The 27,111-nt window shown below is 42.3% G+C and overlaps 2 protein-coding genes across 3 annotated transcripts in view; one reads left to right on the top strand and one right to left on the bottom strand.

Annotated features, from left to right (window-relative positions):
• The window catches only part of CALR3 (calreticulin 3), a 32,142-nt gene extending 14,128 nt beyond the window's left edge, over positions 1 to 18,014 (bottom strand). The window contains exons 1-3 of the mRNA XM_047776702.1: positions 17,862 to 18,014; positions 17,555 to 17,656; positions 12,611 to 12,814 (exon numbers count right to left, since the gene is read on the bottom strand). Of these exons, the coding sequence (XP_047632658.1) occupies positions 12,611 to 12,814; positions 17,555 to 17,656; positions 17,862 to 17,952 (397 nt within the window). The 5' untranslated portion in view covers positions 17,953 to 18,014. The remainder of the gene's footprint in view (positions 1 to 12,610; positions 12,815 to 17,554; positions 17,657 to 17,861) is intronic.
• Positions 18,015 to 18,214: 200 nt separating this feature from the next.
• The window catches only part of C4H19orf44 (chromosome 4 C19orf44 homolog), a 22,175-nt gene continuing 13,278 nt past the window's right edge, over positions 18,215 to 27,111 (top strand). Inside the window, exons 1-3 of one of the 2 annotated variants that reach the window (XM_047776700.1) lie at positions 18,215 to 18,292; positions 23,056 to 23,821; positions 26,641 to 26,962. In XM_047776700.1, the coding sequence (XP_047632656.1) occupies positions 23,057 to 23,821; positions 26,641 to 26,962 (1,087 nt within the window). In that variant the 5' untranslated portion in view covers positions 18,215 to 18,292; position 23,056. Of the gene's footprint in view, positions 18,293 to 21,613; positions 21,821 to 23,055; positions 23,822 to 26,640; positions 26,963 to 27,111 lie in introns of those variants that run through there. The other variant, XM_047776701.1, reaches the window with a different exon arrangement.

The raw sequence follows: 27,111 nt of genomic DNA, 5'->3' as shown, positions 1-27,111 counted from the left end.
CTAGGGGTCTAATCGGAGCTGCAGCTGCCAGCCTATGCCAGAGCCACAGCAACATGGGATCCGAGCTGTGTCTGCAACCTACACAAGGCAATGCCGGATCCTTAACTCACTGAGCAAGGCCAGGGATCGAACCCAAAAACTCATGGTTCCTAGTTGGATTCGTTAACCACTGAGCCACAACGGGAACTCCAAAATGACATTATTTTTGTACATTATTTTCAGATTACTGTTTGTGTATAGGAATGCAATTGTTTTGTTTTGTTTTTAACATGTTGACTTTGTATCCTGCTGCTCTGCTGAATTCATTCATAGGAGGTTTTTTTCTGCAATCTTTAGAGTTTTCTACAAATCTCCTGCAGAGATAACTTTACTTCTTCCTTTCCAATTTCTCTTATTTCTTCCTCTTTCCTAAATGCTCAAGCTAGAACTTCCAGTACTATGTTGAATAGAAGTGATGAAAGCAGGCATCCTTGCCTTGTTCCTAATCTTAGAGGAAACACTTTTAGTCTTTCGTCATTGAATATGTTCACTGTGGACTTTTCATATATAACTTTTATTATATTGAGGTACTTTACTTTTATTCCTAGTTCGTTGAATGCTTTTATCATGAAAAAGCACTGAATTTTCTCAAATGCTTTCTCTGCATCAATTTTCATGATCATTTTCCCCCCTTCATTCTGTCGATGTGTTATATTCTCTTAATTTTCATATGGCAAACCATCCTTGCATTCCAGGAATAAATGCCACTTGGACATGGTGTGAAATCCTTTTAGTATGCTGCTGAATACTGTTTAGTAGTATTCTGTTGAGGATTTGCATGAATGTTTTCTTATAGTGCCTTCGCTTGGTTTTGATATTAGAGTAATGCTGGCATCATAGAATGAGTTAGGAAGTGTTCCATCCTCTTCAGTTGGTTGGAAATGTTTGAGAAGGACTGGTATTCTTTCGTCTTTTTTTTTTTTTTGTCTTTTTGCTATTTCTTTGGGCCACTGCGCCACGATGGGAACTCCGTCTTTTTTTTTTTTTTTTTTGCTATTTCTTGGGCTGCTCCCGCGGCATATGGAGGTTCCCAGGCTAGGGGTCGAATCGGAGCTGTAGCCACCAGCCTACGCCAGAGCCACAGCAATGCGGGATCCGAGCCGCATCTGCAACCTACACCACAGCTCACGGCAACACCGGATCGTTAACCCACTGAGCAAGGGCAGGGACCGAACCCGCAACGTCATGGTTCCTAGTCGGATTCGTTAACCACTGCGCCACGATGGGAACTCCTGGATAATGCCTTTTGACCACCTTCATCCAATTCCCCCAGCCCCACCTCTGGTATCCATAAATGTGATCTCTTTTTCTATGAGTTTATTTTTTAAGTATGATTGACCTACTATGCTAATTTGTTAATTCTGAGTGCACAACATAGAGATTGAATATTTTATACATATTACAAAATGAACATCATGATAAATCTATGGTAGATACATCTAACATACAAAGAAATTACATTATTATTTACTATTTTCCCCCATGGTATACATTTCATTCCTGTGACTCACTTATTTTGTAACTATAAGTTTGTACTTCTTAATCTTTCTCACCTATTTCACTCATTCCTCCACCCTCCTCTCTCTGGCAATAACTTATGTATCTATGACTCTCTTTCTGTTTTGTTATATTTATTGATTTGTTTTGTTTTTTAGATTCCACATATAAGTGAAATCATACTGTATTTGCCTTTCTCTAACTTAAATACCATCTAGGTCTATTCATATTGTGGCAAATAGCAAGATTCCATTCTTTTTGAGAACTGAGTAATAGTCCGTTGCATGTATATGCATCTGCTTTACCCACTCATCTCTTGATGGATACTTAGCTTGCTTCTATATCTTGGCTATTGTAAATAATACTGCAATGAACTAGGGGTCCAGCATATCTTTTCAAATTTTGTTTTCTTTGGAAAAATACGCAGTTGGATGGTATAGTAGCTCTATTTTTAAACTTCTGATAAACCTCCATACTGTTTTCCATAGTGGCTGCACTAATTTAAATTCCCACCAACAGTGGACAAGGGTATCCTTTTTTCACACCCATGCTAACACTTGTTACTTGTTGTTTTTTTGATGATAGCCATTCTGACAGGAGTGAAGTGATATATTACTGTAGTTTTGATTTGCATTTCTCTGATGATTAGTGATGTTGAGCATCTTTTCATGTATCTTCTGGCCATCTGTATGTCCTCTTTGGAAAAATGTCAATTCAAGTCCTCTGTTCATTTTTCAATTGAGCTGTTTTTTTATGTTGACTTGTATGAATTCTTTATTTTGGATAATGACTCCTTATCAAATTTATGTTCTGCAAGTCTCTTCTCCAACTCAGTAGGCAACCTTTTTGTTTTGTTCATTGTTTCCCTCGCCGTGCAAAAGCTTTCTAGTTTGACATAGTCCCACTTGTTTGTTTTTTATTTCTTTTTTTACGTTTTTGTTTTTTAGAGTTATGCTTATAGCATATGGAAGTTACCATGCTAGGGGTCAAATACAAGCTGCAGCCTCCAGCCCATGCCAGGGCCACAGCAACGCCAGATCCAAGCCATGTCATGACCTGTGTAGACACAGCTCACGGCAATGACAGATCCTTAACCCATTGAGTGAGGCCAGGGATCGAACCTGCATCCTCATGGATGCTAGTCAGATTCGTTACTGCTGAGCATGACAAGAACTCCCCCATTTGTTTATTTTTGCTTTTGTTTCCTTTGCCTGAGGAGACAGATTCCCACCACCACCAAAAAAAGAAAGAAAGAAATATTGCTTAGGCCAATGTCAAAGAGCATAATGCCTATGTTTTCTTCTAGGACTTTAATGGTTTCAGGAAGTAATCTTTAATCCATTTTGAATTTATTTTGTATATAGTGTGAGAAAGTAGTCCAGTTTGATTATTTTGCATGCAGCAATCTAATTTCCCCAACACTACTCATTTAAGAGGCTGTTTTTACACCATTGTATGTTCTTGCCTTTTTTGCTGTGGATTAATTGACCATATAAGATGGGTTCATTTCTGGACTCTTTATTCTGTTCCATTGCTCTATGTGTCTGTTTTTGTGCCAATACCATAATGTTTTGATTACTATAGCATTGTAGTATAGCTTGAAATAAAGGAGCATGATATCTCCAGCTTTCTTATTCTATCTCAAAATTGCTTTGGCTATCCAGGGTCTTTTATGTTTCCATACAAATTTTAGAATTATTTGTTCTAGGAGTTCTCTTGTGGTGCTGCAGGTTAAGGATCCAGCATTGTCACTGCAGCACCCACGTCACTGCTGTAGCTTGGGTTGATCCCTGGCCTGGGAACTTCCAAGTGCCACTAGTATGGCCAAAAAATAATAACAATTATCATTTGTTCTAGTTTTGAAAAATGCCATTGGTAGTTTGATAGAGATTGCATTGAATCTGTAGATTCCTTGGGGGAATATAGGGGTGTATAGTCATTTTAACAATATTAATGTTTCCAGTCCATGAGGACAGTATACCTTGCAATCTGTTTGCATCATCTTCAATTTCTTCCCTTTTGTGTCTTATGGTTTTCTACGTACAGGTCTTTTACCTTCTTATTTAGATTTATTCCTAGGTATTTTATTCTTTGTGTGTGTGTGTGTGTCTTTTTGCCATTTCTTGGGCCTCTCCTGCAGCATATGGAGCTTCCCAGGCTAGGGGTCCAATCCGGAGCTGTAGCCGACAGCCTACACCAGAGCCACAGCAAAGTGGGATCCGAGCCGTGTCTGCAACCTACACAACAGCTCTCAGCACTGCCAGATCCTTAACCCACTGAGCAAGGCCAGGGATTGAACCCGCAACCTCATGGTTCCTGGTCAGATCCGTTAACCACTGAGCCACAACGGGAACTCTGTAGGTATTTTATTCCTTTTCATGCAATTGTAAATAAGATTGCTTTCTTTCTTTCTTTCTTTGTTTTTTTAGGGCCGCACCTGCAGCATATGGAAGTTCCCAGGCCAGGGGCTGAATTGGAGCTTTAGCTGCTGGCCTATGCCACAGCCACAGCAATGCCAGATCCCAGCCATGTCTGTGACCTATACTGCAGCTCATGGCAATGCCGGATCCTTAACCCACTGAGTGAGGCCTGGGATCAAACCCATGTCTTCATGGATACTAGTTGGGTTCTTAACCCACTGAGCCACATGGGAACTCCAAGATTGTTTTCTTAAATTCTCTTTCTAACAGTTCGTTGTTAGTGTATAGAAACAAAACAGATTTCTGTATGGTGATTTTACATCCTGCAGTTTTACTGAATTTATTAGTTCTTAGAGTATTTTGGTGATGTCTTTAAGATTATTTATGTGTAGTAACATGTCATCTGTAAATGGTGACAGTTTTTACTTCTTCTTTCCCATTTGGATTCCTTTTTTTTTTTTTTTTTGCTATTTCTTGGGCCGCTCCTGCGGCATATGGAGGTTCCCAGACTAGGGGTCCAATCGGAGCTGTGGCTGCCAGCCTATGCCAGAGCCACAGCAACGCAGGATCCGAGCCGCGTCTGCAACCTACACCACAGCTCATGGCAACACCGGATCGTTAACCCACTGAGCAAGGGCAGGGACCGAACCCGCAACGTCATGGTTCCTAGTCGGATTCATTAACCATTGAGCCACGACGGGAACTCCTGGATTCCTTATTTCTTTTTCTTATTGGATTACTGTAGCCAGGACTTCCAATACTATGTGAATATAAGTGGCAAGAGTGGACATCCTTATCTTGCTCCTGACCTTAGAGGAAATGCTTTCAGCTTTCACCATTGATGATAATGTTGGCTGTAGGCTTGTCATATATTGCCTTTACTATACTGAGATATGTTCCCTATATACTCACTTGGCTGATACAGGGCTTTTCTTTGTTGGGAGGATTTTGTTTACTGCTCCGATTTCCTTAAGAATTTAGGTCTATTCAGATTTTCTATTTCTTTGTGATTGAGTCTTGGTAAGTTTTATGTTTCTAGGAGTTTGTCCTTTTCATCTAGATTACATAATTTTTTTGTCAAATATCTGTAGTACTCTCTCATAATCCGTTTTATTTCTGTAGAATAGGTAGTAACATCCACACTTTCACTTCTGATTTTGGTAACTTGAGACTTGTTTTCCCTTCAGTCCATCTAGCTAAAGGATTGTCAATTTTGTTGATCTTACAGAGAATATTAACTTTTGATTTCATTAATTTTCTCATTTTTTAAGTATTTCATTAATCTCTGCCCTAGTCATTATTATTTCCTTTGTTTTGCTAGTTTTGGGTCTAGTTTATTCTTTTTCTAGTTACTGAAGTTGTAAAGTTACATTTTTGAGTCAAAATATTTTAATTAATTGATTTATTTTTAAAACCTTCACCATTTTATGCTGATACTTCTTCTACAGAGTATAAATAGCACTGCCCAATGACTGTCTATTTGATATGGTTTTAACAGACTCCATGTGACCCTGTGGAAGAGTGGTACCTGTTGGGTACTGTTTGCATGTCATTTCATGGGGAGTGGATTTTAAAGGACCAAAGTGTATCCAAACTCAATCTCATATATTCTAAGTTTTTTCCTTTTTTTTTTTTGCTTTTTGCTTTTTAGGTCTGCACCCGTGGCACATGGAGGTTCCCAGGCTAGGGGTCGAATCGGAGCTACAGCTGACGGCCTATGACACAACCACAACAACACCAGATCCGAGCCCCGTCTTCGACCTACACCACAGCTCACGGCAATGCCAGATCCTTAACCCATTGAGCGAGGCCAGGGATTGAACTTGCAACCTCATGGTTCCTAGCTGGGTTTGCTAACCGCTGAGCCACGATGGGAGCTCCTATTCTAAATTTGTTAACAATGCGTTCAGGCCACATGAGTTTTCTGTAAAGAACTGAGCACACGTTGCATTTTTAGTCTGTCCAGGTGTTTTTTTGCTTGCATGCCTTATGCAAACCTTTCCTTGGAGATGACCAAGGAGGTTTTGAACCCCAGATCTTTAAAAGAATAAATATGCATTGTTTCAACCTACCAAGTTTGTAATAATTTGTTAACAGCAGCCATAGGAAACTAATACATCACCCTTCCATACTTACCTGCTTTAAAAAAGCCTATGCTTAGCTATACTTAAATGGTTAATTCTTACTCTGCCATTGGCATATACGTGGAACTAAAAACCATCTTTAAGCCAGGAGTACTATTAATATATTCATATCTCTGACTACTTTGTGCTAAAAAAAATTTAAGTAAACCTGATTTAAAATTTAAGTAAACTTTATAGCAAACTACTTGGCTTACTTCAAACAAAATGGAAAGGCAAGGTTCAAAGTGCTATGGTGAACATTTTGTCGTAGTACTATGAAATAATCACTACTTCCCTCAGGGTTATATTTAATAAATAGCAAAGTGCATACAGTTTTTACAACAGTTTTAAAGAAAAACACAGGTCCTATTCTGTGGTCCCAACAATAACAACAAATAGGCGTTGTCGTGAACTATTTATAAATTCTTGAGTTCAGTTGTTTTGAAAGTAGAGTTCACTTGCAATTGTTAAAAAAGAACATCCGTGGAGTTCCTCTCGTGGCTGCCATTCCTCAAAATGTGCTCCAAGTTAAGTGTGGATTGGAATCTCTTGGTGTCAATGAGCAGCAACTGCTCTTCGCCATTTATTATCAGGGATTTTTAAATTTTTTTATTTTTTTAATTTTTTTTTTTCTTTTTAAGGCAGAAACCAGGGTATATGGAGGTTCCCAAACTAGGGATCCAATCGGAGCTACAGCTGCTGGCCTGCGCCACAGCCACAGCAACACCAGATCCGAGCCACATCTGTGACCTACACCACAGCTCACAACACTGCCGGATCCTTAACCCACTGAGCAAGACCAGGAATTGAACCGGAAACCTAATGGTTCCTAGTGGGATTTGTTTCTGCTGTGCCACAATGGGAACTGCTCTTATCAGGGATTTTAACTCTCTGTCTTCTTCCACTTCTACACTTTCTTGGCCATTCTCAATGACTCTCTTGGTGGTGAGAATCACCACCTTTCCTTTGTTTTGCTAGATGTGGGTTTAGTTTGTTCTTTTTCTAGTTACTGAAGTTGTAAAGTTTTGATTCGAGATATTTATTTTTAATGTAAATATTAATGGCTATAAATTTCCTCCATAATACCACTTTCAATTGTCCTATAAATTTTGGTAAGCTGTGTTTTCATTTTCATAAATCTCTAAGTATTTCCTAATTTCCCTTTTGGGTTCTTCTTTGATCCATTGATTGTTTAAAAGTGTTTGTTTTCCACAATTTAAAAAATTTTCCAGTGTTCCTTTTGTTAGTGATTTCTAACTTTCACCTATTGTGGTTATATACTTTGTATGATATCCTTTTTGAATCTATTGAGACTTAATTTGTGGCCTCTCATTGTCTATCAAATGCCCCATATGCACTTGAGAAGAATGTGTATTCTATTGTTGTTGGGTAGTGGTCTGTAAATGTCTGTTAGGTCTAGTTGGTTTAATGAATTGTTAAAGTCCTCTTAGTTCCTTATGTTCTGATTGTCCTATCCATTATTGTGAATGGGTTACTGAAACCTCTAACTATTAGAGTAAAGCTGTCTATTTAACCCCTTTAATTCTGTTCGGTTTTGCTGCATATATTTTGAAGGTCATTAGGTTTATATCTCTTTTTGTATTCAATCTTTTATTGATATAAAACATCCTTCTTGTCTCTCGAAAGCTTTTTTGATTTAAAGTCTATTTTGTCCGGTATAAGTATAGCCACGCTTGCTTTCTTTTGGTTACTATTTGCAGGAAATTTTTTTTCATCCTTTTACTTTCAACCTGCTTCTGTCTTTGGATCTCAAATGAGTCTCTTGTAAACAATACATAGATCATATGTTGTTATCCATTCTGCAAGCTCTGTCTTTTGATTAGAGAGTTTAATCTATTTACTTTTCTTTTCTTTCTTTCTTTTTTTTTTGTTTTTTTTTTTTTTGTCTTTTTGCTATTTCTTGGGCCGCTCCCACGGCATATGGGAGGTTTCCAGGCTAGGGTCTAATCGGAGCTGTAGCTGCCAGCCTACGCCAGAGCCACAGCAACGCGGGATCCAAGCCAAGTCTGCGACCTACACCACAGCTCACGGCAACGCCGGATCCTTAACCCACTGAGCAAGGGCAGGGATCGAACCTGCAACCTCATGGTTCCTAGTTGGATTCGTTAACCATTGCACCACGACAGGAACTCCCCCTATTTACTTTTAAAGTAGTTACTGATAAGGAGGGACTTCTGTCATTGTGTAGTTTCCTATATGTCTTAAAGCATTTTTATTTATTTCCTGCATTCCTATCTTCTTTCACATTCAGTTGACTTTTTTGTATGAAATGTTTAAATTCCTTCTCACTTTCCTTTTGGTTATATTCTATAGCTATTTTCTTTGTGATTACCATGATGATTGCATTTAAATCTTTTTTTTTTTAATTTTTAAACCATTTTAAGTGTACCATTCAGTAGCACTAAGTGCATTCACAATGTTATACATCCATCACTCCTGTCCATTTGCAGAACCTTTTCTTTCCTTTTCTTTTTCTGTTGCTTTTTAGGGCTGCACTCACAGCATATGGAGGTTCCCAGGCTAAGGGTCAAATCGGATCACAGCAATGCAGGATCTAAGCTGCGTCTGTGACCTACACCACAGCTCACGGCAATGCCGGATCCTTAACCCACTGAGTGAGGCCAGGGATTGAACCTGGGTCCTCATGGATACTAGTCAGATTCATTTCCGCTGAGCCATGATGGGAACTCCCTTAAAGTTATAATATTTTAATTTGAATTTATATAGGCTTAATTTCAATAACATACAAAAACTTTGCAACTTTACATCTCTGTCCCCATGCCTTTCAGTTATTGATATTACAAAGTTATACCTTTATACACTGTGTCCCCTAAAACATAAATAATTCTTTTAAATTCATTAGTCTCTTAAATTATGTAGGATACAAGATTTGATGTTACAAACCAAAGTTACAGTTATATTAGATTTTACATGAATAATTATTTTTCCTTAAATGTATTAGTCTCTTAAATCATGTAAAACTCAAAGAAAGTATAATTACAAACCATTGTTAAATAATACCAGGCTTTTGGAATAGAGTCGTGGCTCAGAAGTAACAAACCCCACTAGTATCCATGAGGATTTGGGTTTGATCCTTGGCCTTGCTCAGTGGGTTAGGGATCCAGCATTGGCCACAAGCTGCAGTGTAGGTTGCAGACGTGGCTTTGATCTGGCGTGGCTGTGGCTGTGGCGTAGGCCGGCAGCTGCAGCTTTGATTCAAACCCTAGCCTGGGAACCTCCATATGCTGCAAATGCAGCCCCAAAAAGCAAAAAAACAAAACAAAACAAACCAAAAAAAACTAGTTTTCATATTTATGTTTACCTTTATTGAGGTAAACATATAGGTTCAAGTTACTGTCTAGTGAGTGTCTTTTGATTTCACCTTACAGGACTCTCTCAAGCATTTCTTGCAGTGCAGGTCTAGTAATTTCAAACTCCCTCAGCTTTCGTGTTATCTGGTAATGTCTTAATTTCTCCCACACTTTTGAAGGACAGTTTTGCCAAATAGGACTTTTGGTTGACAAGTTGACTTTTTTTTTCTTTTAGCACTTTGAATCTATCAGCCCACTATCTCCCGGCCTCCAAAGTTTCTGATGAGAAACCTGCTGAGGGAGTTCTCTTATGGAGAAATGGATTAAGGATCTGACATTGTTACTGCAGTGGCTTGGGTTGCTGCTATTGTGCGTGTTCGATCCCTGGCCTGGGAACTTCCATATTCTGTGGGTGTAACCAAGACCATTTTTAAAAATTAAAAATTTTAAAAAATAAATCTGCTGATAGTCTTATTGAGAATGCCTTGTATGTGACGATTTGCTTCTCTCTTGCTGTTTTCAATATTCTTTGTCTTTTGCAAGTTTGATTATAATGTGTCTTGGTATGGATTGAGTTCAACTTACTTAGAGTTCATAGAGCTTCTTGGATATTTATATTCATGTATTTCATCAAATTTGGAAGTTTTCGGCCATTTTTTTTTCAAATATTCTCTCTCTGCTCCCTTTTCTTTATCTTCTCCTTCTGTGACTCCCACAATACATATGTTGGTCTGTTTGATGGTGTCCCACAAGTCCCTTAGCCTCTGTTTGCTTTCCTTCAATCTTATTTCCTTCTGCTCCCCACACTTGATAATTTCTATTATCCCATCTTCAAGTTCTCTGATTCTTTCTTTTGCATGCTTAAATCTGCCTTCGAACTGCTCTAGTGAAATTTTCACTTCAGCTGTACTTTTCAACTCCAGAATTTCTTTTTAGTTTCTTTTTAAGTATTTTATCTCCTTAGCTCCATTTTGTTCACATCATTTTCTTGAGCTTCACTAGATCTTCCTTTAATTCCTTAGCATCATTCAGATAGTTATTTAAGTCTAACAGACTGCCAATAGGTCTTTTTTTTTTCAGGGACAGTTTATGTCTGATTAATTTGTTTCATTTGAATGGGACACACTTCATTTTTTTTTATACTTTGTGATTATTTGTTTACATATATTTTTTTTACAATTTTTTTCATTATAGTAGGTTTACAGTGTTCTGTCAATTTTCCACTGTACAGCAAAATGACCCAGTCACACACATGCATACGTATACATACATTCTTTTTCTCACATTATCCTCCATCATGTTCCATCACAAGTGATTAGACAAGTTGCCTGTGCTGATTATTTGTTAAACACTGGAAATTTGAGTCTAATAATGTTAACTTTGGAAGTCAGATTCTTCTCCTTCCCCAGGGTTTGCTGTGTTATTTTTACTTTGTTTTGTTTTGATTTTGGATTGATTGTTGATGGCTGGCTCTGTGCCAAAGGTCAGTTTGAATAAAAACTTAAAGTTTCCTAAGGTCTTTCCTGAGTGTTTTCCTGGGCATGTGTGGTCATTTTCTCATTACCCCTGCCTATGTTGTTGTTGTTTTCTGGCCACATCTGTGGCATGTGGAAGTTCCTGGGCCAAGGATTGAACCTGAGCAACAAGAGTGACCCAAGCCACTGCAGTGACAATGCTGGATCCTTAACCCACTACACCACAAGACAACTTCTGTAAATGTTTCTTAATGTCTTAGGTCTTTAATGTGTAGCTTCCTAAAGGTGAAAAGATGAAAAATGGAAGAGGGGGGAAGGGTTCTAGCCCTTTAAATCCCTGGTAGTCTTTTCAGTTGGAGGGGGAGAGGCTTACAACAATTGGGGGGAGGTATAACAACAATGGCTGCCCAACATTTTTTTCTGCACTCTGTGATCAGTCATCAGAGCTCAGATCCCTGATATTTGAAGGACAGGATCTTTTTGCCCACCCTGGCTCCTGCAAAAGCTACTTCAGGAACAACATGATGCAAAGCCAAGGTCTTCCATGTGCCTGGAGGCGGGAGACGGGTAGGTACTACTGTGCTAAGAACTGAAATTCACCCAAATTAACCTTCTTTGTCCTCCACTGGAAGTTGTAGTACTTCCTCAGACTTCAGAGTTCCATCATAGTTATATCAGATAGAGTCTGCCATTGCAACTGTTGTCTATGTGGGGACACAGATTCCTGGTGCTTCCTACTCCCCCATCTTCCCAGAATCCTCTTCATTCTTAAAGGTTTTTGAATCTACACACTTCAGTTATATCTAGTTCCTGTAGCCCAATGTGGTCTCTTCCCAATTCCAGCACAAATGGTAATCAATTACCCTGGATGCCAGGAGATATTTAATGTATTTCAGGGGTCAGTAAACTTTTTCTGTAAGGAGCCAGGCAGTAAGTATTTTTGGCTTTAGTGGGCCATACCATCTTTGTCACAACCACTCAACTCTGCCAGTGTGCTTGAAAGCAGCCATATCAAGATGTAAATGAACAGAGTGAGGCTGCATTCCAATAAGTCTTCATTTGCGGACACTGAAACTTGAGTTTCCTATTATTTTCATGGGTTGAAAGTATTGTCCTTATTTATTTATTTATTTTCATTTTTAAGGCCACATCTGCAACATAGGGAAGTTCCTGGGCTAGGTGTCAAATCAGAGCTACAGCTGCCAGGCTATACCATAGCCGTAACAATACCTGATCCATACCACATCTGCCACTTACTCCACAGCCTGTGGCAACACTGTATACTTAGTCCACTGAGCAAAGCCAGGGATCGAACCTTCATCCTCACAGACACTATGTTGTGTTCTTAACCCATAGAGCCACAAAAGGAACTCCTTGTCTCTGTCTTGATTTTTTTCAATCATTCAAAAATGGTAAAACCCATTCTCAGTTCATGGGCTATAACAAACACAGGCTGTGGGCAATCTGGCTTATGGCTGAGGTTTGCTGACTCCTGATAACATTTAAAATACTTGGGGCTACATTAATGTTGAATAAATAACTTTCACCAAAGAACAACTGATGGCACAGCTGCCATTTTATGACAGTAATTAGGTCTAACGGTGCTAAAAACCTTTAGCTAGATATACATCAATACTACTTTAGCAAACTCAGTCTAAGGATCCAACAAGGTAGAAGTGTTTTCAATATCACTAGAAATAGTTTCATGTAACATCTAAACTCACCAAACATAATATAGTACTGGGATTTTCCATTCAGGTTTTTCTGATCCACGTCTGCAGGGAAGATTTTAATGTAGCCCCCTCCACAGTCCATCTTCTGCTCATGTTTCACTGTGTACTGAATGATCAGATTTTTCCCTTTGTTGCTAAATGGTTTGAACCGTGCAGAGATGGCATAGAAGCGGCTGTTTTGAGTGGTTTGCAGACCTTTAAATGAAAAGGAATCATGAAAGATTAGGAATGACATTGTTCAGCAATGCAGGGAATTAAAATAGCTGTCCTCCCCACTCCCAATAATAAATCCCCTCTCCATTTACCTTGATCCTGTGCTTAGAGCACACTTGTACAATAACATGCAACGGACATATCACTAACAGGTTCTTAGATTTCACGTACTCATGCACTTGTTTTTGTACTTAATATACTACTGGGTTTTGTTTGTTTGTTTGTTTCTTTTTGTCTTTTTTGCCATTTCTTGGGCCACTCCTGCCGCATACGGAGGTTCCCAGGCTAGGGGTCCAATCGGAGCTATAGCCACTGGCCTATGCCAGAGCCACAGCAACGTGCGATCCCAGCCGCGTCTGCAACCTACACCACAGCTCACGGCAACACCAGATCCTTAACCCACTGAGCAAGGCCAGGGATCGAACCCACAACCTCATGGTTCCTAGTTGGATTCGTTAACCACTGAGCCACAACGGGAACTCCATGTACTTAATATACTACTGTTTTATCTTAAATTATCAAAATGCTTCAGCTCTAAATGACAAATGTGCAATCTAATTACAGATAAAAGATTAATTTTGTTTCCATGCAATTTCCAAAGGATGGGAATATACAAGGAAGCTTTGTAGCAACCGGAATGGAGCATTCTATTTCATTTCCTTATTTCTCATCTTAAAACAGCCACTTAAGGGAGTTCCCGTCGTGGCGCAGTGGTGAACGAATCCGACTAGGAACCATGAAGTTGCGGGTTCGGTCCCTGCCCTTGCTCAGTGGGTTAACGATCCGGCGTTGCCGTGAGCTGTGGTGTAGGTTGCAGACGCGGCTCGGATCCTGCGTTGCTGTGGCTCTGGCGTAGGCTGGTGGCTACAGCTCCGATTCGACCCCTAGCCTGGGAACCTCCATATGCCGTGGGAGCGGCCCAAGAAATAGCAAAAAAAAAGACAAAAAAAAAAAACCAAAAAACAGCCACTTAAGAGACACAATGGCTAGAGCTCCTGTCATGGCACAGCAGTAAGGAATCCAACTAGTATCTATGAGTTCGATCCCTGGCCTTGCTCAGTGTGTTAAGGATCCAGCATTGCTGTGCACTGTGGTGTAGGTTGGAGATGTGGCTCGGATCTGGTGTTGCTATGGCTGTGGTGTAGGCTAGCAGCTGTAGCTCTGATTCGACCCCTAGCCTGGGAACTTCCATATGCCACAGATGAAATATTAAAAAAAAAAAAAAAAAAAGAAAGAGACAATGCCTGATGCAGGACAGTGCTGATCTGTTAAAGAAAAGTGTTTCACAGGAGTTCCCATTGTGGTGCAGCAGAAATGAATCTGACTAGTATCCATGAGCACACAGGTTTGATCCCTGGCCTTGAACAGGTAGAGATTGGGCGTTGCCATGAGCTGTGATGTAGGTTGCAAAAGGCTCGGATCTGGTGTTGCTGTAGCTGTAGCCCTGATTCCATCCCTAGCCTGGGAACCTCCATATGCCATGAGTGTGCCCTGTAGTAAGTGAGCTGGTCCACAGGTGTCACCTGTGTGTTGGCTCTTTTTATGAAGATACCATCTTTTTGTCATGTGAATCACCTCATACTTTATATATTTAAGCATTCCCTTCAGAACCACACCTTTTTTCAGTAGCCCCTGGACTCTGTACCAATTCCTAATCTTATACTGTAGAATAAAGCAAACCTGGCAACAAAAGGACTTACTGTACAGCACAGGGAACTATACTCAATGTTTTGTAATAACCTGTAATGGAAAAGAATCTGAAAAAGGATATATATGTGTGGGTATATATGCATATATATATGCAAATGAATCACCATTCTATACACCTGAAACTAACATCATATTGTAAATCAACTATACCTCAATTTAAAAAAAAAAAAAAAAAGACAGGAGTTCCCGTCATGGCTCAGTGGTTAATGAACCCGACTAGCATCCACGAAGACACAGGTTCCATCTCTGGCTCATTCAGTGGGTTAAGGGTCTGGTATTGCCATGAGACATGGTGTAGTTCTCAGCCACAGCTTGGATCCCGCATTGGTATGGCTCTGGCATAGGTCAGCAGCTACAGCTCCAATTGGACCCCTAGCCTGGGAACCGCCTTATGCCATGGGTATGGTCTAAAAAATAAATAAATAAACAAATAAACCAGAGCCAGTCCTCTTATAACCTACCCTTCCTTGCTTCATACTCCAGCCCCCATAATTGCCTGTGATAAGAGTCATCATTAATGAACTTGGCATTTTGGTGGGTTTTTTGTTTGTTTTTGTTTTTTGTTTTTTGTTTTCAGAACCCATGGGATGCGGAAGTTCCTGGGACAGGGATCGGACCTGGGCCACAGCTGTAACCAGAGCCACAGCAGTGACAACACCAGATCCTTAACCGCTGAGCCAGGAGGGAACTCCAAACTTGTCATTTTGTATCAGTATATCTATTCCCATCTCTGTTTGGTTAAATTCCATTGATCTTTCCATCAGTGGCTTCTATGTCATAGTCCTGGGAGACCACAATGAAAGGGGCCAAATTAACAGTATTCTCAGTGCCTTGCCTTCATCTGCTCTAAGCAGATATGTGCTGGAGTGAATGAAATGCACAAGAGTCTCAGGATTCCAGGTTGGAGGGAGGAAAAACATTGTGGGGAAAAAAACAAATGACAACCCCTTTCCTTGGACAAGCTACATAGAACAGCTCATTTTCACTCCATTCTCGCCATTATAGCCTGACAATTTGGAGCAACACATATCTACAAAACGATGGGTATACAATCCTAAACCAGAGGCAACATTGTTAAGGCAACATTGGAATAACAGAGCCAAGACAGAAGGTGAGTAGAAGGTGGTGAAGAGAGAAATGTCTCATTTAAATCAGGGGTTGGTATTCTTTTTTTCTGAAAGGCCAGGGAATGAATGCTTTACACTTTGTGGGCCATTCGTGTGTTCTCTGTCTCAACTATGCAATTCTGTCTTTTGCAACTATGCAATTCTGAAAGCAGCCAGAGACTACATGAAAATGAATGTTAGTTTTCCACTAACACTTTACAGACCCTAGAATTTCAAACATTCCATTGAATTTCATGTAATTTTTATGTCACAAAATACTATTCCCCTTTCTATTTTTCTCCAACAACTAAAAAATGTAGAAACATTTTCAGCTGAAGGGTACAAAGAACAGGGAATAGCAGAGGTGTACTTTATCTTTGATCATCTGAAATGAGAAGCCAGAACAGAGGTTATCCTTGGTACCAGGAGGCTACTGATTTGGGGGGAACAGATCACAAAGGAGGCCTCTGGGGGAGGAGGTGAGGCTTGAAAATGTTCCGATCTTGACCTGGGTGTACAGTTGTAAACATTCATCCTATTGGACCCCCTAAGATCAGTGCACTTGACACTTATCATTCACTTTGCTTTTTTCAAACATGAAAATAGGGAATTCCCATTGTGGCTCATCAGTTAATGAACCTGACTAGTATCTGTGAGGGCATGGGTTCAATCCCTTGATTACTCATTGTGTTAAGTATTCCGCTTTGCCTTGAGCTGTGGTGTAGGTCGCAGATGCAGCTCTGATACTGAGTTGCTGTGCCTGTGGTGTAGGCCCGCAGCTGTAGCTCTGATTCCACCCCTAGCCTAGGAACTTTCTTCTTTCTTTCTTTCTTTCTTTTTTTTTTTTTTTTTGCTTTTTAGGGTCGCACTCGCGGCATATGGAGGTTCTTAGGCTAGGGGTCGAATCAGAGCTACAGCTGCCAGCCTACACCACAGCAACTTGGGATCCAAGCCACGTCTGAACCTATACCACAGCTCACGGCAACACTGGATCCTTAACCCGCTAAGCGAGGCCAGGGATCAAACCTGCAACCTCATGGTTCCTAGTCAGATTCATTTCCACTGTACCACAACGGGAACTCCTAGCCTAGGGAAGTTCATATGCTGTGGGTTCAGCCCTAAAAAAACAAAAGACAAAAATAAAATAAAATAAAATTTTAAAAAAGTGAAAGTAAAAAGGAGAAGTATCCTCTATCCTTTCTCCCTCTGTAGGGCAAGGCCCCTGAGTTGAGGTACCCATACCAAAACTGCTTGTCAAGAGTAGTTTCTAGAGAGAGACCACAACCCTGCCCCCAAAAAACCCTTCCCAAGAGTTCCTGCTGTGGTGCAATGGGCTCAGCAGCATCTCTGCAGGTTCAATTTCCTGCTCAGCACAGTAGGTTAAAGAATGCAGCACTGGAGTTTCTGCTGTGGCACAATGGGATCAGCGGCCTCTTGGGAAGGGGCCTCTAGGACGCAGCTTCCATCCTGCTGTCCGGCACAGTGGGTTCAGGATCTCGCGATGTGGCGGATGTGGCTTAGGCGGCTCACAAAAGCGGCTGGGATCTGATCCCGGGCAGTTGGGATCTGATCCCGGGAGGGTGAGGAACGCCATATACCCGCGTGGCGGTCAAAAATGAAAAACAAAACAAAACAAAACAAAAAGAAGAAGAATTAGAATCTGGCATTGCCCCAAAAGTTGCAACTGCCCCTAGTTGCAAGGTCCTATGGTCCCTGGCCCAGGAACTCCATACACCGCGGACAGCCAAAAAATAAATAAGTAAAGATCCTTCCCATGCCTTAGTTTCTCCGACCTGTGAAAAGGGTGTTAGGGGTGTGCCACACCTACCTTAAAAGGTTGTAATGGCGGGGGCGGGGGTGGGTGGGTAACTATTCAGCTTGATTTTCTCACGATTCCTGCACTAACCTTTGTCTTTCTCTTTATGACCATAAAATTTCCCGGACGAGAGTCTAAAATGCCCAAATTGGGAGTCATTGCTGGACTGCACCCATCGGTTCCTCCAGCGCTCTGTGGGAGCGGAAATAACACCAGTTAGTGCTGAAGATTGTTCATCTGGATCGTAGGGAGAGTGATGGGGCCCTCCAGGCTTCGCGGTTTTGCCACCACCAATCCCTCGGTGTCAGGCCGGGGTCTGATGGCAACTCGGGCCATGCGTTGGGCAGCGGAGTATGCGGGAGCTTAGCCCCCGCCACTAATGGCGTGGCCACTTCACCTCCATCTAGAAATTCCTCCTGGAAGTAGACAGTGGCCAGCGTCACTCGCAGCACACAGACTACCCAGAGCGCGACACAAGCCGCAGCCATGGAGGGTGCGCGTCCAATTCTCCTAACCGCCCCCTAGAGCCGAGGTCTCCACTGAGCGCCGGGCCCGTCCCGGAACTACAACTACCGTCACGCCTCGCGATTGTGACCCGAGAGACCATTGGACCTCGGCGCGCGGTGCACGCCGGGCCCACTCCCAAACCACCACTCCCACGACGCCTGGCTATTGTAACGGAGCGCTATTGGCCCTCTTGGCGCAGGGCGCACTGGGAGATGTAGTCTTTTTCTCCCTGGCCCCGTTGCCGGGGGCAACGGTCCTCTCTAGCCTCAGTGTCCGGCCGAGAGCGGTGGCGGCCTCCGTGGAAGGACTACGTGGGAGGAGGTTGGCGGGGTTTGGCTGGGCGGTGGTCAGGCTTGGTGCCTGGTCTCGGAGGAGCAGCTGGGGGGAAAATAGGCCGCTCTCCGGAGCTGGGCCGGTTGGGCGGAGGGAGGGCGTCGCAGCGCCTCACACCTCAATTTCCCGGACCTGGGCACACTGGAGAGCATGGTCTGGTGTGGGTCGCTCCAGGCCAGGGGGAAGAGCTTGATGGTCTGAGGGGCACCCGTGTTTTCAAATTTTCATTTACTTATTTTAAACAACTTTGTTGATAATTTCATCTACATACATCATCCCTTATAAGCGTACAGTTCCCATTATTTTTGATAAATTTACCAAGTGGTGCACCACCATCCAGCTTTAGAACTTTTCACTCACCCCAGATGTATCTCTCCTTCCCCCTTTGCAGTCCATCCCAGTTACCACCCCCAGTCCCAGGCAACCACTGATGGGCTTTCTGAGTCTATAGATTTGCATTTTCTGAACACACCTTGTAAATGGAGTCAGAGGGATGTGTGGTTTTTTGCATCATCTGATTACTTTCTCTTAGTATGATGTGTTTGACATATATGTGTATCGTTATTTGTTGTTTTTGTTATTCTTTTTTTACTTTTTATAGTATCTTGTTTATGAATGGAACTTAATTCTCATTCATTCACTAGTTGTTATTTCCACTTTTTGTCTATTGTAAATAAGAAATACTATTAATATTTCCCTACATTTCAGTTATCTTGGGTTACATGGGAGTGGAATTGCTGCATCATGTGGTAACTATGTTTAACTTTCTGAGGAACTACCAGACTGTTTTCTAAACTGGCAACTGCATCATTTTACAATCTCCTGCAAAGGTGTATGGAGGTTGCAATTGCTTCACACCCTCACCAACACTTGTTATTTTCTGTGGGCTTTTTTTTTTTTTCTTTTTTTGTCTGCGCCCACACCATTTGGAAATTCCCAGGCCAGGGGTGGAACCTACGTCATGGCAGTGACCAGAGCCTTAATCCGCTCTGCCACAAGAGAACTCCATCTGTAGTTTTGATTATAGCCATCCTAGTAGGTGTGAAGTGGTATCTTGTAGTGGTTTTGATTTGACCTTCCCTAATGGCTAGTGATGTTGAATATCTTTTCATGTGCTTATTGGTCATTTGTATATTTTTTTGGTGAAATATCTATTCACATCTTTTGCCTGTTTGTTTTGGTTTTGGGGGTTTTTGTTTTGTTTTTTGCTTTTTGGGGCCACACCTATGGCATATGGAAATTCCCAGGCTAGCAGTCGAATAGGAGGTACAGCTGACAGCAATGCAGGATCCGAGCTGCATCTGCAACCTACACCACAGCTTGAGGCAATGCTGAATCCTTAACCCACTGAGCAAGGCCAGGGATTGAACCTGAATCCTCATGGATAGTAGTTGAGTTCTTTTGGGGGGGGCCACACCCAAGGTGTATGGAAGTTCCCAGGCTGGGGGTTGAATCGGAGCTATAGCCAGAGCAACACCAGATCCAAGCCATGTCTGTGACCTACACCATAGCTCACAGCAACGCCAGATCCTTAACCCACTGAGCAAGGCCAGGGATCTAACCTGTATCCTCATGGATACTAGTCTGGTTGATTTCCACTGAGCCACTCCAAGAACTCCTTGGTTTATTTTTAATTATGTGTTTTAAAAATACATCTGTGTCTGAAACACAATATTGCAAGTCAACTATACTTCAATTAAAATATATCTATTTTAGTTGTGGCAAAGTACACATAACATAAAGTTTACCCTTTTGATTATTATTGATTTATTTTTAAACCTAGGGAAAATTTCAGAAGAACTAGGTGCCAGAAAACCTGGCATGGTAGTCAGGCTTCCCCTCTGACCCACCGAATGGCGTGGGCTGAGTCATCTCGAGAGCCTCGGTTATAAAAATATTAACGAAGATGGCTGTTTATTCAGTTCTTTCTACTTCCCCTTCACCACGTCCTTCCAGCTGAAAGTGAGCCCATTATGCAGGTCATCCAGATACAGTTATTACTACTGTCTAAATTTTATTGTATGCCTGTTCCATGCCCCACACTGAACATGGGAATCTTATGAGGGTAATAGTTATTGTTCCTTGTTTATAAATGAGCAATCTGAGGCACAAAGTGGTTAAACATCTTGACCAGGGTCACTCAGACTAGGAATTCTGCACTGTTTCTGTTGGGTGTGGTTTTGCATTCATTGACCACTATGGTCAGGCCTCTGCTGAGCACTATTAGTATGCAAGGTGGTTAAGATGGAGAAAAGCAAGCAAGCCCCCTGGTCAGAGAAACAGACAGCAAAATAATAAAAATAATTCATTCTTGTACAGAATCTCAGGGGCTGGGTTAAATGTTTTACCTTGCCTAAAAGGTTTGAGCTCAGCTTTGAAAGGTGCATAAGATAAAGGGTTGCCAGATTTAATAAATCAAAATACTGGACAGCCAGGAGTTCCTGTTGTGGCTCAGTGGGTTAAGAACCCGACATAGTGCCCTAGAGGATGTGGGTTCGATCCCTGGCCCTGCTCAGTGAGTTAAGGATCCGGCATTGCTACGAGCTGTGGTTTGGGTCACAGACTCAGCTCGGATCCTGCATTGCTGTGGCTGTGGCAGGTGCAGCTCCAATTCAACCCTTTGCCCAGGAACTTCCATATGCCGCAGGTGGGGCCCTAAAAAAGAAAAAAAAAAATGGGGCAGCCAGTTTAATTTCCATTTCAGGTAAGCAACAAATTGTTTTTTAGTATAAGAATATTTGGAACATACTACTTTTTAGTCTAAAAATATTTGGAACATTACCTTTTAGTATAAAAATATTCAGGTCACTTTTTTTTTTTTTGTCTTTTTGCTATTTCTTTGGGCCGCTCCCGCGGCATATGGAGGTTCCCAGGCTAGGGGTCGAATCGGAGCTGTAGCCACTGGCCTACGCCAGAGCCACAGCAATGCGGGATCCGAGCCGCGTCTGCAACCTACATCACAGCTCACGGCAACGCCGGATCGTTAACCCACTGAGCAAGGGCAGGGACCGAACCCGCAACCTCATGGTTCCTAGTCGGATTCGTTAACCACTGCGCCACGACGGGAACTCCCCCGGTCACATATTTTTAAAATTATTTGCTGTTTATCTGGAAATTCAGATAACTGGGTGTCCTGTATTTAATCTGGCAATCCCAATAAGATTGTTTTCTGAATGGACAGAGTGGTAAAAATAGGCTTTTTTAGGTCTCACAGTGAATATTTTTTTTTTACATAAAAGTTACACATGGCCTTGCTAAAACATTCAAACAGTATGGAGCTAAAGTGTGGTTCTGCATCTTGTCTTTTCTGCCTCAGAGATCATTATGCTGGAGACATGGCTATGCACAGAGTGCCCATTCTTTTTAACAGCTGCATAGTATTCCATTGTCTGCCTGTGGTCATCTGGATTTCACAGGCCTCTGTGGATGGGTTCAGATTTTCGATGAGCACAAACAACGCTGCCAAGACATTCCTTGAACACATATCTCTGTGTGTGTTTGAGAACATAATAGCAGGTAAATTCCCAGACTAGGAATCGTGGGGGTCACAGTTTATGCATTTTACATTTTCATTGTTGTTGCCAAGTTCCTAGTTAAGGGGGCTGCAGCAAACTCACACTCACCCATGTCATATTTTTCCATTTTATAAACTCTTTAAAATCTTTTGAAACTTTGCTCATACAGTGGATCATTCATATTCTTGCAGGGGCACATGGGAGCTCTGAGAATATGATGAAAACTATGGCCCTTCTCCCCGGGAAACCATACACCAGCACGCACATGCCACGCAACCCATAGTCAACATTTAGTGAGGGGCCTATGTCTATCCACAGCCCCACTTCCTGCTTCCAGGGCAGTGGTTCTCACACTTTAAGTAAAATAAGACTTCCAGGGAACTCATTACATATTCAGATTGTATTTCAACAACTCTTTTTGAGAGAGCTGAGGACACTTGGATAAAGGCATTGAAACCCAGTTTGGGGTCCGACTCTTGAGTGGAGATGGAGCAATTGGAGAGGCAATGAAGCATGATGGGGGCCAGTGGGGTCTTTGGAATTGGACCCGAACTTTGAACTTGGCTCTGCTACTCCCTGGCCTGGTGACCTAACCTGTGGGAGGCCTTCATTTCCTCCACCTCCTCTGCATGAGGGGGATGACAACCATCTGGCTCAAGTGAGGGTTAAATGAGATAATGCAGCTCTGAGCTGAGTGCCGGGGCCTGAGAAACACTGGCTCTCGTCTTTAATATGTAATATATTTCACTTAAGACCTGGCCTTGGGAGTTCTCGTTGTGGTGCAGCAGAAATGAATCCAACTAGGAACCATGAGGTTGAGGGTTCGATCCCTGGCCTCATTCAGTGGGTTGAGGATCCAGCCTTACCGCGAGCTGTGGGGTAGGTCTCAGATGAGGCTTGGATCTCGCATTGCTGTGGCTGTGGTGTAGGCTGGCAGCTGTAGCTTTGATTCAGCCCCTAGCCTGGGAACTTCCATATGCTGCAGGCGCAGCCCTAAAAAGCAAAAAACAAAAACAAAAAAACAAACAAACAAAAAAACCCTAGCCTTGAATGGTAATTTAATGGTAATATACAAGGTGTCTTATTATTTTCATTGTCATCATCAAGCTTGAAGGGGAGGCTCTGGCCAGGGGGGAAAAGGGGATGCAGTCCCACCCAGGTGGTAGGAGGCAATGAGGGATTTAAATGCACTGTATGAATACCAGGTATTCTAAGTTTTCTTTCTTTACTCCCTAGAATGGCTTCAATAAGAAAACCCAGCCGTCCCATGCACAATATCTTTGGTGACTTCAGTGATATTTCCTTGGAAGATTCAAAGATGGAAGAAATCCAGAACTTGGGAATCAGTCGAAGTCTTACCAAAATAGCACTCAGTCAGAGCAGATTTCTAAAAAGAAACCAAACTGTGGGTGAAAGACACTTATCCCCCAAAGAGAACGCTGTCCTGGGGAGTGGGCCCTGGCCCTCCTCAGGTAGACCCCTGACCACGGCCTCAAAGGTCAGGGCCAATGCTGCACTCACGAAGCTGGCCCAGATCGAAAGCAAGATCAGGAATCGGAAGGTGCAGATGGCGTTGTCTCACGTGGAATCTGACCTGAAGACTTCTGAGGACATGCTTCCTAGCGGAGCAGACGACATTCCCCCCAGGAGGCCGGGTGACCTTTCTTCACAGAACACAGACAAAACCTCCTGGACACAGGCCCGTGAAATTCCTGTCTCTGAGGGTGACAAGCCCAGTGGAAAGGTCAGTAAGTTTCTAAAGAAGAGAGAAGCACTTGTTGAAAAGATATCCCCCAAAGCACATGCTGGGAAAGAGAGGAATTTTCAAACACCCAAAGAAAAGAAACCTCCTAGAAAACTGGATTCTCCAGACAGCGATGAGGAGGAAATGAAGGAGCTGCTGGGAAGCTTGATGGAGTCTCCTAGAGAAAAAAACACAGCCACAAATCAGGGTTTCACCAGCACTAGGGTCAGTGAAGAACAACAAATAAAACTGTTCTCGGTAAGATTTGCACCTGCCTATCTACCTATCTATTTACCTATCTACCTATCTATCTATTTTTTCTATCTATCTATCCTATCCATCTATTCTTTCTATCTATCTATCCTATCTATTCTATCTATCTGTTCTTCCTGTCTATTAATTTGTCTATTTATCAATTTATCCATCTATTTATTTATTTAGTCTTTTTGCCTTTTCTAGGGCCGCTCCTGCAGCATATGGAGGTTCCCAGGCTAGGGGTCCAATCGGAGCTGTAGCCGCCAGCCTACACCACAGCCACAGCAACGCAGGATCCGAGCTGTGTCTGCAACTTACACCACAGCTCATGGCAACGCCAGATCCTTAACCCACTGAGCAAGGCCAGGGATCGAACCTGCAACCTCATGGTTCCTAGTCGGATTCGTTAACCACTGCGCCACGACAGGAACTCCCTATCTATTTATTTATTTACCACACCTGTGGCATGAGGAAATTCCCCAGCCAGAAATTAAACCCATGCCACAGCAGTGACCTGAGCCACAATAGTGACAACACTGGATCCTAAATCTGCTAGGCCACCAGGGAACTCCTGCTTGTATTTATTTTTAGTAGAAGTTTTGCATTTGTACCTTTATGTCATAGCACTAGAGAATTTTTTTTTGTTTTTTTTTTTTTGGCTATGCCCAAGGCATGTGGAAGTTCCTGGCCCAGGGATAGAACCCATGCCACAGCAGCGACCCAAGCCACTGCAGTGATATGCCAGATCCTTAACATACTGCACCACAAGGGAACTCCCACTAGAGACTCTGATGGCAGCCATCACTCATAAGCTACTTGAGAAAGTGTTTGCAAAGGAAAGGTTGGGTTTCAGCCCATCATAGGTACCCATTCCTGGTCTGTTCTGTAAGGGACGGGATTTGGGACACATTAGACAGTTTTGCAACATGTTGAGCTTATGCTATATACACCACATGACAGCACCAGCAGTGATCACTGCTATTGGTGATCCTCGCCTACTTGTCAGTTGTACCACACAATAATCACTAACTTGGGAAGGCTGCCTTTCCATTTTTTAAAAATTGAGGTGGGAGTTCCCTTGTGGTCTAGTGGTTAGGACTCGGCACTTTCACCACTGTGGTCCGGGTTCAATCCCTGGTCTGGGAACTGAGGGCACATGTTAAGCCACTGCATGCCATAGCTAAAAAAGAAAAAAAAAAAAGGTCAAAATTAAAAAATAAATAAATAAAATTGGGGTGAAATAACCTAAAATTGATCTAATAACAATCCAGTGGCATTTAGTGCCTTACACAAACCACCAGCTCTGTCTCATGCCAAAACAGTATCATCATCCCCAAAGGAAACCCTTACCTAGTATCACTTCTGTTTCTCCCTTCCCTAGAACCTAATAGTCACTATCTCCTTTCTGTCTCTGTGGGTTTGCCTGTTCTAGACATTTCATGTAATAGAATCATACGGAATCAGACAACACCTGGCCTTTTGTGTCTGGTTTCTTCCCCTCAGCATGATTTTTTCGAGGTTCACTCACATTGGAGCGTGTATCAGTGCTTCATTCCTTTTTACGGCTGAATATTATTCCATCGTATGGATGGACCACATTTGGTTTATCCATTCATCTATTGATAGGCATTTGGGTTGTTTCCACCTTTTGGTGATTGTGACTAGTGTACAAGTATCTGAGTCCCTGTTTTCAGTTCTTTTGGGTCTATACCTAGGAGTGGAATTGCTGCATCCTATAGTAATTCTATGTTTAACTTGTTGTGGAACAGATGAACTGTTTCCCATCAGCAGTGTATGAGGACTCCAGTTTCTCTACATTCTCGCCCACATTTGTTTTCCGGGGGGTTTTTTGGTTTTGTTTTTTGTTTTTTGTCATAGCCATCCTATGCGTGTGAAGTGATGGGAAAGTTGTAGGTTTTTTTAAATTAATTAATTTATTTTAGTCTATTTAGGGCCATACCCATGGCATATGGAAGTTCCCAGGCTAGGGGGAAAATCACAGCTGTAGCCACAGCAAATGGGATCCAATCCTTGTCCGTGACCTACACCACAGCTCATGGCAATGCTGGATCCTTAACCCACCAAGCAAGGCCAGGGATTGAACCCACATCCTCATGGATACAAGTTGGGTTCATTACTGCTGAGCTGCAACACGAACTCCATTGGTCTTGTTTTGTTTTGTTTTGTTTTTAATCTTTTAAAGATTTCTTTCCTTTTGGCCATGCCCAAAGCATATAGAAGTTATGGGGCCAGGGATTGAACCTGCGCCACAGCAGTGACAACACCAGATCCTTAACCTACTGTGCCACCTGGGTACTCTAGGAAGGTTGCATTCTAAAAGGGAAAAATCTGTATATTGACTTTGACTCTGTTGAAGATCCAGGTTGTCATAGATCACGTACTAAGGGAACCTGGTTTAGAAAATGTGTAATTAACGGTATGTATTTGAAAGCAAAGTGATATTCCTAATTATTTGTGGAGTATGTTTTTTTCTTTTTAATTTTTTTGGCCATGGCATGCAATAGCTTGATGTGGGGCCTGGGTTCCCAGAGCAGGGATTGAACCCAGTCTGCAGCAGTGAAAGCGTAACCACTAGACCACCAGGGAACTCCCTTGTGGAGTATTTCTAATCTCAGTGTTAGCTTGTCTAAATGTTGTACCTTGACTTCCAGAAATGTGGGGAGAGGAGAGATTGGGGCAGAGAAGGATAATTGTTTGATCACCAAGGACTTAGTCTCATGCTTCCCACCAGCCGTGGTGTCCAATGATAAGGACAGATGTGTCGTACATTTGGTAATTTCACTTAATTTCCTCCAAAGTAGGATCAGACCCCAACTCAACCGAGAGTCCTTTCACTGCCCAGTAAGGACCTTTCCAGCTCAAAGCCATTTTGGACATCACGTGTGCCAACCTCAGAGTCAGCCGATGGGATCCTTCACAGCGCTGGCTCGAGAAATTGTCCCCCACAGACTCACATTTCAGATGACACAGCCCCCCACAAGGCATCGATTTCCACTCCCGGCACCTTTCCGAAGTCATTGCCTTCGACAGTCGGGGACGGCAAGCTCTCATCCCCACCCAGATGGAGTGAGGCTGGGCCTCTGGCGGAGTCTCCCTCAGCAGCTGCTGATGACAGCCTAAACGGTAACCCCGGGAAGGAAGGGCAGGTCTGCCTTTAGGGTCCCCAGTGTGGTGTCACAGGGTATTGTCATGAGGAGTACCAGTCACTCCCTCGGCTTCCTGATCTTTCCTAGTCAAGGAGCCAAGTCAGATTTTTGTTCTGTCTTTAAAGC

The sequence above is a fragment of the Phacochoerus africanus genome, chromosome 4 (assembly GCF_016906955.1).
Source record: "Phacochoerus africanus isolate WHEZ1 chromosome 4, ROS_Pafr_v1, whole genome shotgun sequence".
NCBI lineage: Eukaryota > Metazoa > Chordata > Mammalia > Artiodactyla > Suidae > Phacochoerus > Phacochoerus africanus.
The sequence above is the reverse complement of the archived record's forward strand: the minus strand, read 5'-3'. Positions and strand labels throughout refer to the sequence as shown.